This window comes from Punica granatum, chromosome 7 (assembly GCF_007655135.1).
Source record: "Punica granatum isolate Tunisia-2019 chromosome 7, ASM765513v2, whole genome shotgun sequence".
Classification (NCBI taxonomy): Eukaryota; Viridiplantae; Streptophyta; class Magnoliopsida; order Myrtales; family Lythraceae; genus Punica; species Punica granatum.
This window is the reverse complement of record NC_045133.1, coordinates 10,680,435-10,697,540: the sequence shown is the minus strand read 5'-3', so window position 1 is coordinate 10,697,540 and position 17,106 is coordinate 10,680,435. Positions and strand designations below refer to the sequence as shown.

The following is a 17,106-nucleotide window of genomic DNA, read 5'->3' as shown; positions in this document are numbered from 1 at the left end:
GAAAAAAGAAAACATGGTCTTCTTTCCGCCAGTCTTTTCGTTTGCCCACATTTCCAAGCTTCTCATCAGAAATTTAAAAGGTAATCGAGTCTTAATTCAAGTTCAACTCAAATGTACAGTTTTAAGAAGTCTACTTCCTTCCGAACTACTATATGTTGATGCCAAAGGCATGTACAATGATCTATGCTTATCTAAGACAACAAGAGTCGGTCGCCAGGAGGCAAAACTGAAGCCGCAGCTAACAACATATCCTTGGAACTATCCACAAGTACATAAAAAAAATAAAAAAGAAAAAAAGGCAACAGCAATGGCACTTCCTGTGTTCGTCGCCAGAAAACTATATGCCAGGATGCTGATGCCAATTACAGAAACCTGAACGCGTAGGATCATGCCAAAAATTTCTACTCAGTGAGCCCAAAAGAAAAACAAACAATAAATGAAAAAATCGAGCAACTCTAGGAAAATCTCAGCTTTTTATTGGCAGTTGCCAATCGAAGAAGGATGTACATCGAGGCTTGCTCTTCTTTGCTAAGGGAAGAAAACCATTTCCCAATAGCCCGAGCAGGAACGCTGACACTAGCCGTGTCTGGAAGAGTCGCGCCATTGTCAAGGATATTCTCAAAATCAAGAGGCAGGAGAGAAAGCAAAGCCATCACTATACTACACTGAATGGGAAACCCGAATTTTGAGGTGCAGGCTTGGCATAGAAGAGAATATAAGTGACACCTCAGACTCTCAATTGAAGTATCGTTGCATCCCGAAGAGTCGACTCCGAACCTGAAAATTATGACAAATTGATTAGTAACCAAAGCAAAGGTACAAAATTCCTTTTATGAGATTGTGAAGCATACCATAAATTGCAGCACCAACTAAGAGAGTACAACTTGAAATAAATTTATCAAGGAATGTAGTCTTTCAATTCCTATTTTTTTTTGCTGGGTTATTCTTTCAATTCCTTACTGAAGACCAAAATGAATAGTGGTGCTTCTAGCATCAGACTCAATATGTATACAATGTAGTTTCCAGAGCATCAAAGTCAATGGTCATATCCTCGTCTTTCGTACCAAAAGTTATGTTGATACGAGAGGGGTCGATGCACTTGACATCTTTGGAGCACCGCAAAAACATATTTATTATATCCAAATTGGGAGAAAGAGTTGTTCTGTCAGTCCGAAGCAACAGATATTATATTACCTCCCAAGTCGACCAACAAGGATGACAACAGCAGCAGCACTTCTTTCCTGCACACCTGATTCCAGAATTTTTAAGAGCTGTGGCAAGATTTTGGTTTTTGTCCATTCCCAACCCTGCATACGAAACATAAATGAATGAGCATAGACGAGCAAAGTTACCAACACCGGAGAAAACTAATATCTGTGTGCAAGGTAAAAAAGAGACCATTATTACAGCAGAATGTGCTTTGTGAGCAAAAACTACAACATCGAATCAGTTCGTGGCCGAAGAGTGTGCACTTATGTCGGCTTTGCTAGAGTATCCTAACCATGAAAAGAGAAATCTGCCAAAAACCATGGCAGCTCACATTTCATGCACAAAAAAAGCACATCAACCTATTCAAGTTTTTTCTACAGAGAACAATCATGGAATACCTCAATCAGCACGGTCTAGTGGACAAGGCAAAAACTTCACTGACCATATTAAATGAGTTTGAGTCATGAGAATTTTCTAGAGGAGCTCTCGTATCCCGACAGTAAATAGCCATTATCTTGAGTATTTAACAGCAAGATATAGCAAACCCACAATCATGATGAACCACATTTCTTTAACCAATTGCTGATAAATTAATAAAACCTATAACAATTTTATGTGCACAAGCAAACTCTTACTTCTAGTATGATTAGAAAAATCAGAATGTAACAATATGAACCGCGATAAAATGGATTCCAAACTGAGATTCGGCACTCAAAAATTTATAAAGAAATTGGTCTATACGCATGTTTAAACTTTAAAGTGCACATAACCGAGCGCGCTGCTGCCAGCTAAATCAGAACAAACTTATACATAGGAGCTTAACTAAAAGGCCAGCAGAAGAGTTAAGACTGCAGACGACTCATATTGGACAAAACGTACAAGTCGACATAAAAGTTGATCCAATCAACGAGTTCCAACAGTGAGAAAGTAAAGAAGGAAACATACCAGGTTGAGTGCAATGAGCTCCACCAATAGAAATAAATCGTTGTATAGATCAGTCTGGTTATGCAATTTAGTATCAGTCGTCCCACAGATTTTTAAGCAAGAACTATCAGGGTTCCCATCAGGCCGAGATTGAACATCCTCATAAACCTTTAATCCAATGTTGTCTCTAACAAGGACCTCATCTTGTGTAGCACTGATTAGTTCAATAACCTTATTGTGACCTTCACCACAAATACCAACACTCTGTAGCTCTTCCAGTAGTAATGACAAAATCACATCCGGCGGAACTGCTTTGTCACTAAAAGGGCATTTGACACATTGTATTTCCCCCTGTGACAAAACACATACTGAACCAGCTGCATTGCCAGCGCCCTCAAGAAACACCACCAACGAACTCAAAACAGTCATCAGAAGACTCTGGCTCCTCAATGTGAAGTAGTTCCCTCCAGATATGTGTGCAAAAACATGAAGGATCGTGAGCACCACAGAAGAATCGGCTCCACGAATCCAAAATATCCGGTGCGAAGCCTCACAAATAAAATCTATTTTGTCAACTGCTGCACATAATGCTGCTAACATCACTGAACCTGCAACCAACAGCTCAGCTGATGCAGTTCCTGAGGATACTAAAACATTAACACCCTCCAAAACTAAGCTGATTCTTCTCTCACAGGTGATTAACTCTTCAGAACTCATTTCAGAGCATAAAATAAGCTTCCCTTCCACAAGGAAATCCTCAATGAGACTCAGAAATTCATCTATGCTACATAATTCTTCTAACATGATTCTAGTCTCTGCATCAGATATTACTGCAGCAAAAAAGCAAAAAGGAAAATTAGCACTTGCGATAATACTATACAGTAACAAACCAAGAAGAGTAAGAGGAGAAATAAGACAATATATAGAAGAGCAGTCAAGAGCGTCTAATGAACCTACCATTGCGTATATGCTCATCGAAAGAATCTATACAACTGACGGCATCCCTGTTTAAGGCTGGACCAAATGTTCTTATTGCTGAAAATTGTAGCAACAGCATTGAGAAGAATGCGTAAGCCTTCTCCCTGAAAAAGCCAACACAGAAAAACCATAAATTAGCATAACTCATAAAGAAACTTCAAAACGGTAAAAGGGTTCAATCCCTTTTAAATAATACAAACATATGCCGCAAGATGATTGAAAACAATCAGATAATACATTTTAGCACAGAGTGAAGTGATATTTGATGAATGACTTACTTTGACAGGAGCTTCTCTTCCATTTTGAGCTCAATCAAAATGTTACGCAATGACCAGCCTGAATTTGAAACAGAACACCGACCCATGCAATTCTTGAGCGCGCATAAGATCCTAGAAATGCTTTCTAGGTCTTCAGTATCATAATTACCAACAAGAAAATTGGGAATAACGCCTCCTTGCTTTTTGTGCAACAACTTTTCTCCTTTAGTTTCAGACAAAGTGAAGCTCAATTTGCTTGAGTCAACTTTGATGTTATTGACCCCATGCTCAACTGAAGGTGCTAGACTCTCTACTCTACAAGGAACTCCTTGGTGTGTGTCTCCATTTGTTTTTAAATTAAGTGCCTTAATCCCCTCCATATCGATCTCAGGAAGAGTAGGAGACAAAGGCCTTTCAATTGCCGCCTGGTACCACTCTTCATCGGTACAGTTATCCAACTCCAGCAATTTCATATAATCCCCATCTACTAGCTTAGAACTACCCATAATATCATTTAGGAAAGGATCTAGCAAATCCTCCCTCTCCTCCAGAATACTCATATGTGCCTCATCGGAAGCCTGTCTGCAGAAAGTTTCAACTAGACGAGCTTCAGATTCCAAGTGTTCCTTGCTCCTCCCTTGATAATCCAAGCACAAATTTTCACCTTGTAATTTCTCTTCATAAGACAGCGTTTTATTTTGAAACCTTTGCTGAGATAAAGGATCATTATCAGCAAGATATCTTCTATCATCCACTGGTCCCTCCAATTGTCCCATCAGCATATCATGAAAAATTGTTAGTTTTTTCTCGATGTCAAGATGCAACTTTCGACTTTTCAAACACATGCTCTCTACAGATTCAACTACATCAATCAACCTCTTCCTCTTCAGACCATGCTTATTTACTTCATCACCGTCAATGACAAGAGGGCATCTGACACTGTTCTCCGCCACCATTGCAGTATTTTCATTGGAAGAAATTCTGTTAATCCCATCCAAGGGGCTGGAGGCATTTGTAAGCTGATTCAAGTGATCTTCTAACAGTCTTGCAGATTCGCTAACAGTTATATCACCCTTGTCCTGTGATCCCACCAACCCTCTATCAGAAAAAGATGCCAGAGCAGAATTTATGCCAGAATGCTTTAGTTTTTTTCTGCGAGAGCCCCCAGGAGGAAGCCCTGATTTAGAATCGATACCTGAGATAAAATCAGTGGAACTGCCCCCACATGTAGGATCTTCGAAGGATGCCTTAAAAGGTTTCATAAGTTCATTATTGGAGAACGGTTGCAAGCCATAAAACCTTTTTTTCCAGCTTTGCATCTCAGTATACTCATTCTGCAATATTCAGGCATGCATTGAGTGAGTAAGATCATTTCTGGATAATAAGTACATGGAACTATTAAAAAAATATAACTCCTTAAACAATAAAGCAAGCAAATAATTAGCAAAAACATCTCAAGGGTGCCAAGCAAATCTGACCAGTACACCAAAAGCATATTTAAAGGTACAAGATAGTTCTCTGAAGGAAGCAGCTAGCACACTTAATCAGACTCTACAACTATCTAATTTATATAAGAAAGAAAAGTCGTTATAAAGCAAAATTTTGAAAAGCGGCCAAATAAATAGCATTGCTCTGTATATAGTCTTGCTAAGCTTCATAACAGAACATTTACGGATACACAACTTCACAAAATTTATGGATTTATATATGTACACATACACATAAATATAGCCCCATTCCAGCAGGCCATCAGATAAAAAGCCACCATAGTTCATTTCTTGCTCAATTTCACGACATCATATTCAAGATTTTAAAATATATCAATCATTATGCAGCGTATATTCATTGTGGATGATACCCATAAAAACCATGTTGGAAGTGAATATAATAAGGCGTACTCTTGCAAACGAATAATGAAATCAAACCTTTTCCCGCTCATCTATGCCACCATAGCTGGAAACAAGACAGTTGTCTAGCATGTCCAGGCGACGGAAAATTTGTCCAAAGTCCAATTTCAGGCGCTGAACTTCTTGTAGTATAATACGTTGTCGAAATTTTTCCAACTCAGCCACTTCTTTTGCATGCTTCGCCTTCATTTTCTGAAGCTTCAACTGCTTTTTCAAGAGTTTCAGTTTTGCAGATTCATCAACAGTCTCTGCAGCAGGTCGGAACATTGGAACCTCAACTGGTTTGGTCAAGGAGTGTCCCAGCTGCTTCTGCTGGACTTCCTGGTTCCTTTGTCTTTCCACGTTTAACCGTGCAGAGAGCTGATCCGCACGGCATTTTTCTTCCAAAGCTCTCCTTTTGTATTTCTTCACCAGATCTCTTCGCTCTTCTGCTTTCCTTTTCTCTGAATCTGCTCGCTTTTCCTCACTTAGCAGTTTCTGTTTACTAGCTTCAGTCTTTTGCATCTCTAAACAATAATTATTCTCCTTCTTTGCCATCTCAGACCCCGAAATTTTATTAACATCATCAACATGACCATCACTAATCTTTGTGGAAAGATCACGTGCCTTCCTTTGCAACTTCTCAATCATCGTATTACTTTCTTCAATCTTCCTAGACAGATTATCAGCGCGGCATTTCTCTTCCATCAATTTCGCCACATTTACTTCCACGAGCTTCCTTTGCTCCTCTGCTCGAGCCTTCTCTGCATTTGCACGTTGTCTCTCCTTTTTCAGCTGTTGCTTCTCCAATTCAAGCTTTTTGTTTGCCTCTGCATACATAGATGTCTCCAACCCCAGTTTCCGTCTTACTTGATCGGCTTCTTTCTTTAGTGCCTCCACTGAAAGCTTATATTCCTCAATTTTCTGCTCCAAAACCTTCCTCTCTTCATCAGCTTTACTCTTTTCAGCTGCCACAGTTTTCCATGCTTCACTAGCTCTCTTCTTCTCTGACTCGGCATTGTTCTTTTCCGAACCTGCCCTGGCTTTCTCTTTCTTAAGAAGCTCCTTCAAACGATTGATTTCTTTATCCCCCGCCGCAAGCTTAGCTTCAAGAACAGTAACTTTCTCGTTCTCATGCCCTCTACCAGAAGCAATTTCCTGCTGCAGGGATGATATCTCAGACTTCAGGGAAGAAATCTCATTCTCTAACGGAACTCTAATAGCTAATTCCCTTTCCTTCCCTTCTTTCTCAGCACGCGCACGATCTTCCTCGTATCCTGCATCAACAGTTAAACAGCAAGTATGTAAAGAGCTGTCATACAACCAACAAGACCAATCGATGAATACAGCAGCATAACAAAAACATCTTCTAAAACTCGGTCACGGCGAGTTACCTTTCTTGAGATTGAGGTTCTCAGTTTGAATCTTGTCGAATTCCTGCTCAAGAACCTTCACAGCTTGCCTGAGATGGCCCCGTTTCACTTCGAGCTTGGAGTACTTCTCCTTCCACTGCAACAGAGGAAGCAGAAAAGATCAGGTCATTCCATCCTTCCAAGCCCTTTAAAGTAGCCTATTTCGAAATGCTTTGCAAGTCCCTAACTAGGCCGGAAATCGAATCTACCAAGAAAACAAAGAGAGCCCAAGAAGGAAGATCGCCTACCTTTTCAACTTCAGCTTGGCATTGACATGGCGGCTGCGGGGGCGGAAGAAGCTGCTCGGACATAGCCGAGGGTGATGAGACGTAGCGGTGGCAGTCGACTAACTGCGCTGGTTAACACTCGGCCGCAACCAACCAACAGCAGAAGAAGAGAAGCAAAAGGGGGACTTGGGATTTTGACAAATGTTGAAGAGAGTGTCGATGGAGAGAGAGAGATTTTGAACTGAGGCGGCGCATCGGAAGCAAAGGCGAAGCAGCAAGGATCAGTCCACGGGGTCGGTCGGTCGGCTCGGCTCGCTATCGACAAATCCCGACGAAACCCTAAAAACCCTAAGCTAAGAACTGACCCAGCCAGTTAACTTTAGTGTTGGGTCGAGTTGCCGAGAGGCCGACAGATAGAGGAGAGGCTCGCCCGAGAAGGAAGGGAGGGCACGGAGTCCAGTCGACATGACTTTTAAATTCATTTACCTTCAATTTAATAACATAATTATTATTTTTTTTTAATTTTTTTATCTTACATTACCTACCAATCAATTTAATTTTTAATACTAAATTATCTCAATTATTTATTATTTTTTTCACAATTCAACAACACAATCATTATTTTCTTTCAACTATTCAATAATTATTTTTCATTTTTTTCATAATTTAACAATACAATCATAATTTTTTTATTTTCTCCATCCACCTTATTATTATAATCTAATTAAATATATATATATATATAATTGGAATAGAGTTGAGTTTAACTCAATTCCATTTCCAAACAAGGCCAAATGATTGTACGGTTCAATTGTGAAAAAAGTAATGAATAATTGAGAGGATTTAATATTAAAAAATTAAATTAAATAGTAATTAAGATAAAAATAAAAAAATAAAAAAGGGAAAAATTAATGTTTGTGTTTGAAAAAGTATAGTGAAGAGGAGTGGAGAATATTTCCACTCCAAAACCAAACGGATCCTTAGGGGCCGTTTGGATTCAGAGTTAAAGTTATTTTAATTTTGATTTTGATTTTGGAAAAAAACAAATGAGATGTGATTATAAATTTGACTTAGGAAACGTGTATTTTTGTTGTGTAGTATGCTGAGTTAAAGTTAAAGTTAAAATTTTTGAATTGGAAAATGTGTATTTTTGTTGTGTAGTGTGTTGAGTTAAAGTTAAAATTAAAGCTAAAATCAATTGTCTTTGAATCCAAACGGAGCCTTAAAGTTTGGTAGTTTTATGTATGTTTTCAAGTGAATTTTACAAGAACTAGGTGGGCAGTTGCGCCTGCCCCTCCCCCACGGGAGCTTATGTGGTTTCATCCCTAACAGTTTGAGTCAATTCGATCCACTAAGGATGTAAAGTTCTCATTGTATGGATTTTCTTCATCCATTATACTCAAATCTGAGGATAAATAAGCATAAAACCTTAAATCAAACCATGTTGATTCTTTCAAGTTCTTCTTTGTTTCCTCTTTTTTTATTTTCTTTATATTTGGTTGTTTTAACTTCTAATATTATTTTCTAAGTTCTAAAATTAATGGATAAAAAAAATAAAGGCATTACAAAAATACATTACTGAATGTATTGGCCTTATTTAATCAAAAATAAATGTCTAGGCCTTAAAAGTAAAAGAGACAAACGTTGGGGCCAAATTGATACTTACCCGCATACTTTTTTGGGGTGAGGAACTTACCCCTTTTATGAGGAAATTACTCCATCTGACCCAACATTTGGACTTTGTACCAACTTTGGCAACACTTTAAAAAATTGTTAAAAAAGACATGACCTTTTGTTTTTGTGTCAAATATGACACACCATAATTTTTTTCATCCAAAATTAATGATTTTGCTGATGTGGCGCACCTATTTGACAATCAGCGTGGCTGCTCGGCTGGACCCAATCTTTGCATGACACGTCAAAAAAATCGTTAATTTCTTACGAACAAAATCTCGATTTGCCGAATTTAACGCAAAAAAAAGAAAAAGTTATGCCTTTTAAAACAATTTTTTAAATTGTGCTAAATGTGACATATAATATAGTCCAAAATTTGTGTGATATGATATATTTTTCCCTTCTTTTATTTGGGGCCTCTACATACACATTCGTATTGTGAATTTCTTATTACATAGGCTTTACTCTTCGTTTTCTATATGCAACACCAGATATCCATATCCCATCCCGACTCTCCCCGAAAAGAAAAAGGACATAAATAAGCAAATGGACTCTGGAAAAAGAAAATTCAAAAAGACTTCAATTTAATATTCTTTCCCCAAATAAAAAAACGAAAATATCAAAATTATAGAGGTAAGCAAGTGGTCACTGGAGAAAATTTACCATTGGGAGAGTTAATTCTTAATTGCCGACCACATTTGAATCTTGACTTAATCGGGATCATTAGGTTTCGGAAATCAGGTGGTGCATACTAAAAAAAAAAAGAAAAACCAATGGACGATAATTCAAAAATTGCATCTCTTGAACAGTAATATAATTCGCAGCATCATAAGGCAATGAAATCAAAGGTGATCACCAAAGAACTTGTCTTAGTAATGCCCTTGAAATGAAAGATTTTTGTTACATCTCGGGTAGAAAAAGTCGTTCTAATGTGAGCTGCGATATGTTCGTGACCGTGGTCTTGAGAGGCAAAGGGCCATCTACAGCTTTCCACGTTATCTCCTCTTCCGCCTACATCGTGACCCATACATATCGGAGTAAGCAACGTCCAGTCCACTTATCCAAATATACAGCGTTGGAGTTTTCGCCATTTAAATTCCAAGTATGTGTACTTGAACAAGTGGATCGGATGTAGTTAAGCTCAATAAGAATGGGTCACGACAAAGGTAAATGAAGGAAATTGCACAAAAAGCACCAGATGACTCGTGCCCTCTCACCACCGTGGTGTCGAACCATCTCAACAAACACATGATAGATGGACCCTCTGCACCACGTACCCTCGGGGCCTAGGTTCTTCCCATCCATTCGTTTGAAGCAATATGAAGCAGAAAGTGAAAGTGAAGGGGGCATTGAGAAGAGAAGAAAGCCATCAATATATTATATTATATATAGAATATAGGAGGGAAGATTCACCGAAAAAGGAATATGAGGGAAGAGGCCTCATAGGAATCAAGAAAAAGATTTGTTAAATCTACCCAATGAAATGTTATCTCACGAGGCACATATTATATAGATACATGGGTTAGTAATGGATGATGTGCCTCCGATTTTCAATCTTAATTGTATTCCATTTTGAATTAATAAGATATAGATTTTTTTTCGCAATGTGTTGCAACATACCATGTATAGAGCTCGGTACACTCTATATGGCGGCCGTAACAGAGAAGTCTTCATTTTTTTTTCCAATACTTAATATATGGCATGTCTCAATCACCGAAAAAATATATGGCATGTCTCTGATTTTCAATCTCTATTGTATTCCATTTTTAATTAATAAAATATAGATGTTTCATTTGCAATGTTGCGACATACTATGTATAGAACGATACACTCTATTTGGCGGTGCAGGTCGGAACAGAGAAGTCATTTGTGTACTTACTATTTGGAAGTCTAACGACTAATTTCGTTTGAGCTGGGTTGATCCACCAAAGGGTAAAACTATTTCAATATGAAGTTTTTCATTCACAAAACTCAAACTCGTAACCTTATTTAAAGGAAATAAGCATCGAATTATTTGAATCAGGTCATGTTAGCAGAAGTTTTTTTTTTCTTCCATAGAAAGAAGTAATTTTTGTTCAATAGTTAATATATGGAATATCTCATTCACCGAAAAAATTTATGGCATGTCTCCGATTTTCGATCTTTAAGCGTATTCCATTTCGAATTAATATGACAGAGATGTTTCTTTTGCAGTGTGTCGCAACATTTTATGTATAGAACTCAATAAACTCTATATGGCGGCGCAAATCGAAACAGAGGAGTTAGTTTTTCTTTTCAATATTTTTTTGGTTAATCCATTACAACTTGTTTCATAACAATGAACATCAACGCATGACGCCCTTTATTAGTTATTAGAATTTTTATTTTATTGTAATAGGCTCACGGCCTCCCTTATTAATCTTCGCTATGCTCATTGTGAAGCTCACTTTCCAACCATCTACGGCTCCTGATTCTAATCCAACATGATATAATAGCTATTATGCAAACATATACTTTTGCAAAACCATCGATTATGTTGCATTGGCATAATATATATATGTATATGTACACGGTTATATGGCACGAAATCAAAGCAGTTGAACGTCGCATTTCTTTTTCAAAAGGTTGGGGAAGCCATCTCTGGACTCTGATCAAGATCCAAGCTCGGAAACACAAGTAGAGTTAATTCTACGGTAGATTCTACAATAAAAGCTCAACTTGACGGAACATTAATTTCAGTTATTAGATTCCACCAACTTTTAATCTCATTTGTTTGTTATTTACATATTTTACTCATATTATTTCTAGCCCTTCATATTTTCATTTCACAATTTTCTCCTACAATACTATACCATTATTCCCGAATCTTCTCACCACGTGTACCAATCACATTCTGCCACGTCACCCATTATCGTCATGTCACCGAAATCAGACCACAAAACTGATTTTTAAAGAAAATCGGTCTAATATAAGCATGACATGTTAGTAATACGTCATCGACATGTAAGTGGATTTTAATTTATGGACACATCAATGACACGCCATCGACACGCAAGCAACCCTTCAAATTTATTGTACTTTACATGTGCCCCGATGGATTTGTGAAGCCATTAAAAGATTTATAGGCAAAAATGTTGTCTTTAATTTTAAAAGGACTAGAAAAAAAAACTAGCATTCCACCATGAAATATAATTTGACATTCCATTGTAGAATTTGCCTAATCCTATTACCATACACATAAGGGGTTTTAATACCATATACCCTATGGTTTTATATTTTTCTCAAATCAATCCCATGATTTTAAAATTACGTAAAAAGGCCCAACATTTGTATTACGTTCTAATTCCATTCTGTTGTTTATACATTATTTCAAATCTATCATGCCGTTACAATTTTCGTAAAAAATCAACGAAAAAGCTGACGTTGCCAGTTAAGGGGTAACGATGCCAAGTCATTGGTGAACTAACAAATAAAATGACGATACATGTATCCTTGGGCCCACTCGCTATTTAAAGCACCCCAAAATTTCACATATTTTAAATTTGACCCCAAAATTTCACATATGTATCCTTCTACTTCTCCTTCTCCTTCACAAGCATGAGCATGATGAGGAGGGGGGCCACCTGGTCACACTTTGCGCCGCGCACGTATAGGCCAACTCACTTTGCTCCGCCTCTGATCCGCAACACTCGCCGCCATCCTTGCGCGATGCCCTGTTGTTGTGCCCGCTGGAGTTGCTTACTCTTTAACTAGCCACGTCAGCTTTTCCGTCAATTGTTTACATATATAATAATGACAGGATAGATCTGGAACAAGTTAGAAACGTTGGACCCTTTTGGGTAATTTTAAAATTATGGGATAGAATTGAAAAGGGTTTAAAACCATGGAATATATGATGTTAAAACCCTACATATAAAACAACTTAGATTTAACTTGTTTTGGTTATAACGAAGGTCAATGGGACTAGTTAAATGAAATAAAAATCCTAAATATATCTAATAAAAAGATACGGGTAGTTCCAAGTGGATGTCAACATGTGACATTTTGATTACTAGGTGATAGCGTATGTCACTGCGCTACACTCTCTTTGATACGGAATTGAAATTTTCATTCATATCATATTCAACATTATATTAATATTTAAGATATACTAATATATATTTTTGGATAATAAGATATATTAATATATTAATAATTTGTAACCAGCGCAACTCAAGGGTTTTGATCTAGTGGTTACGGAGGAGTTCAAGTATACACCCGATCCCAGGTCGAAATCCATTGGAATCATAGGAATGCCTTTGACGTTATTACTCGGATTGTGCATCGCCGGGGGTTCGCGGATCCACGGGGATTAGTTGAGTGAAATCTGAACACCCCGGACTAGCCAAAAAGAAAAAATTATAACCAGAGCAAATTTTAATTGAACCTGATGATGTCTCTCGGCTTCTTGCGGGCGTCAAGGGTCTATCGAGGAGGGATTGCCTTTTTTTTTTTTAATGGAAAAAAAAGAAGGGATTGGATTTGATTGTTGAAATTCGCCACATCTACAGAGAGGGGAATTATTGCGCCGACTGACTTGCAAGTCGCTTCTCCTTCCTTTAGAGCTGCAGCTCTGCCGTGACCCACCTGCTCGGTGTGAACATATTGCTACTTGGTGATTCTCTTGGGGCCTTCATACATGGTACTTGTCCTTTGTAATTTTTATGTTTCTTTCTACTCATATACGAGAAATTATCATTCATATTATTTTCGATTATAAGAGAGACTCTAGGTCTAATAAGATAAAATAAAAATTTTAATAACTAATAAAATCGCATGAATAGTCCCACAACGAATATTGATCCAACATACACCACTGTGCTACACCCTTTTTGATAACTATAAATATCATCTCAAAAATTATAAATTTAATACCATCACTAATAATTTACTATATATATATATATATATATTATATCTTACTATATATTACCAGTATCTTTTAAATAGATTACATAGCATCAATGATCAAACTAATTTTCAACATTGTAGTCATATATCGCTCAGAGTTATTTTTTTAGATCGTGCATATCGACTCTATACTAACCCGAGTAATGCAACGGCAATATAACTAGCCGACCTTGATAAAATTCTCTCTCTTTCTCATTAAACTGAGCACTCGGAGGCTCTTTGGTTGCGAAGGATGGCTCCACTTTTCCATTCCAAGAAACTTCTTTTATACTTACAATTCATCGAGGTTTTATGGTGATTGCATTCTATTATAATTGTATATCTTCATCAACGATGCACGCACTTATGCCTTTGAGACATCGATGTAGTTTAATAAGTGCTCTAACTGGAGACGGTTCGTTCTCTCATAAACATATATCCGTCATCAAGATCTGCTCCCAGGGACCGGTGGTGTTGGCACTTGACCGTTATATATTGAGCTGAGGCATAGCTTTGCAGGGTTGTATCTCCTAATAAGCTTGACATAAGGAACAAAAGGTCGATTTCATTCTTATAATCTTCAAAGTGATTCTATTCTACAGTTCGATCTATGCAATGATATATATATGTGTGTGTGTGTGCGTGTCCTCTGTTCTATTGAAGCAGAACATTATTTTGCGCAAGAAAGAACCCAAAATAATTTTGTAACAGCATATACTTTATATACCAAATAATGCTCAGTTCATGTATCCCTTTGACAGATCTGCAATATGGAACAGTTGAACAGCCAAAAGTGAAGATATGAACAGATTTATGGCCATACCGGAACTATCTAAACTAAAACATTAAATTTTGTTGTCATAACGGGATTATCGGCGTTTCTCAGTCGTGATAGGTGGAGGAAATGTCCCAAACACCCTATCCCACAGTGGCGAAGTGATCCCAAAACCCAAGTTCTGCATTCGGTAATGGTGATTCAAGTGGTATTTCTGCAGTAACGAATCAAATATCTCTCAGTTCGGTGGCATTAAAATAACATTGTGAGTCAATGTTGTCGGAAAATGTCGCTCGAATAATATTTACCTTTAGTTTTTTGGTCATTTGGCTTGATGGTTGGCCGTGGTGAAGGTAGTAATGCGTAAGGTCATACATTATGTAGCCCAATAGACATCCAGCAAATATTGCAGGAGCAGTTGATGGAGTGGACAACACCCTAATGAGGCTCCACACCTAGTATCAACATAAAAACAACAATTGGAAAATCGAACAAGATTAAAAGCAAAAAACACAGGATGACATTATCAACCAACGTAATATTTTTTCCAATCACGAAAAGAAAAAAGAAAGAACAAAATGTCATATGGCCTGTGAAAGAATGAGAGAGTACCGGAACAGCAAGAATAGCAGTTGCTGCGGGGGGGAACACGAGCCGCAGGCCATCCATGGGATGCTTGTGGTGGCAGCCATGAAGAAGATAATGCATGGTATTTGTCCTGCATATGTATAAAGATTCGGTTAAGCGGTGGGATCCAGGAAGTAAGATGGAAAGAAAAATAACGATACAGAGAATAATGTGTTGCTTCGATCGGTTACCAGTAGTTCTTGGTCTTGACGTGGAAGAGGAACCGGTGCAATGTGTATTCCGACAGCGTCCACACAGCAACCCCGGTCGAAACCAATAGTATGAGCTGAGGAGAGGAGTGTCCCATGCCGGCAGATAATGAGACGAACCAGCACACCACTGGAACCCAAACGATGGGGACCACCCACCATCTCGTCTTGGTGAAGAACTGATATATCGGAAATATGCATTCGTCAATATTGGATTAGAGAATCAATCGAACAGCCCGACCGGTTGACACTGAATATTAATTACCTCCAAAATGTCACTTTCGAAAAACCGAGGCCCTTCTTTGCTCACAATAGGCTGGTGAACCCACTCCTCATAATCTTCGCGGAGATGCCCAACCTGGCATACTAGGGGTTTACTCAGGTCGACTTGGAAGCCTTGGGCGGCCATGGTCAAATTTGGCCTTCTGGTGGAGGGAATGAAAGGAGGGAAAAAAAATCAAGAAACAACCGAGAAACCGAACACAGAGGTAGGTTATGACAAAACAAACCAAATAGCCATCACGTACTTTACCTTAAAGGATGGTAGGAATCTCACAAACGAGTTGAACCGATCCAGCAGCTGCCGCGGCAGCAGAGGAAAGGCCAATAGTCTTCTCTTCGATTTCGCCCTCGAGTTGGTCGTGTGTTTCCTTTGGATCTGTTTTCTTGACAAGGAAAAGGAGTATATCTCTCAGACCCTTAATTAAGAGATGACAAATTTAAGCCATCCATTCATTCAAAAGAAAAACTATTGGAGAAGGTAATAAGACAGCTTGTACTCCCATCGCAGCCGTTGCTATTAACGGCTATATTAAGCAAGAATTCATCTGTCATCCAGTCAAATAAAACTTTCAAATCAAGAAACCGGGCAACAACTACCTGGCCACCTATGCTGCCGGTTTGAAATATTGCCCCTGTTGAATGTTAATCACTTATGTTGATTCGTAAAATATTTTATACATACCATACAAGACAGAAGGTCTGCGCCTGGGTATAAAATCTTTAATTAAATTAATGAATCAGTCATATTATCGTCTAATATGCCGTGCATATATCATTTAAAAGTTTTTATAAAAATAAAAATATATTATGCGTATGAACATTAAAAATTATGAAAATTCAAAAGATATACTATAGATAATCACATTTTTATTTAAAATTAAAAATAATTGAAGTTCTAATTTTAAACAACGATATTAAAATAATAATAAAAAGCCTCGAGAGTTATTGGATAATGTTATTTAAAATCTGATTAATACTAAAAAAGGGAGAAAATTTCATTGGCTAAAGGAAATCTGAGCCCATCTTGCTTGTCCCACCTCAGCTTCTATTTTATTTATATGCTAGATAGAAGGCCCCGACAATGCCTCAGTATGAAACACTTAGTGCATTAAAAAAATAAAATTTAAAACTTAAAAGTTGGTGATTAATTAATATTATAAAAATTAAGAAGTTTACTTTGAGTTTAATTAAGTATTATTTAAATTTTAAAAATCTAAAATTGAAAAATATTTAGTTGTACCATTATAAAATATTATTCAATTTGAAAAACTAAAAAAGTATGATATATAGAATATTCCATAATAATAAACATCTCATCAAAAAATTTAACAAAATATTATGTTTTATCCAAATCTTTCAATATAACTTTTACAAAATTGAAAAATTAATAAATCTTATAAAAATTGGTCGGTCATAAAAAAAACACAGTGCATTAAATTAAAATATTTATATAAAATAAAAAATTTAAAAGTTTGAGATGAATTACATTACTTAAGGTTATAATCGCTAAAAGCTTAAGATTTATTAAATATGTGCAGATAATAGATCCCCATTGGAAAAAAATTATGTTTTTTCTACATCTTATCATAAAATATTTATTCAATTTAAAAAGTTCAAGAGTTCGTAATAAATTGAACATTCTTTGACCAACAACTTCATATCAAATAATTAAAAAAATAATTTTATCCAAATCTTATCATAAAATAAATTTTCAAATTAAAAATGTTAATTTGAAATG

The 17,106-nt window shown here is 37.1% G+C and overlaps 2 protein-coding genes across 3 annotated transcripts; both read right to left on the bottom strand.

Annotated features, from left to right (window-relative positions):
* Window positions 1–50: 50 nt before the first annotated feature.
* Window positions 51–7,315, bottom strand: LOC116213550. The gene is made up of 8 exons (XM_031548550.1): window positions 6,915–7,315; window positions 6,649–6,763; window positions 5,294–6,531; window positions 3,390–4,702; window positions 3,091–3,215; window positions 2,155–2,963; window positions 1,195–1,307; window positions 51–777 (listed from the first exon to the last, which is right to left on the bottom strand). Exons 1-8 carry the CDS (start codon window positions 6,975–6,977, stop codon window positions 456–458), a joined length of 4,098 nt encoding a protein of 1,365 aa, XP_031404410.1. The 5' UTR covers window positions 6,978–7,315; the 3' UTR covers window positions 51–455.
* A 6,857-nt stretch (window positions 7,316–14,172) lies between these two features.
* On the bottom strand, window positions 14,173–15,828 carry LOC116213275 (dihydroceramide fatty acyl 2-hydroxylase FAH1-like). Of its 2 annotated transcripts, none has more exons than XM_031548148.1 (6): window positions 15,619–15,827; window positions 15,352–15,511; window positions 15,069–15,265; window positions 14,863–14,968; window positions 14,559–14,705; window positions 14,173–14,464 (listed from the first exon to the last, which is right to left on the bottom strand). In XM_031548148.1, exons 2-6 carry the CDS (start codon window positions 15,493–15,495, stop codon window positions 14,345–14,347), a joined length of 714 nt encoding a protein of 237 aa, XP_031404008.1. In that variant the 5' UTR covers window positions 15,496–15,511; window positions 15,619–15,827; the 3' UTR covers window positions 14,173–14,344. The 2 variants fall into 2 exon arrangements, with proteins under 2 accessions (XP_031404008.1, XP_031404009.1); XM_031548149.1 differs by having other exon boundaries at window positions 14,210–14,464; window positions 15,614–15,828.
* Window positions 15,829–17,106: the final 1,278 nt, after the last annotated feature.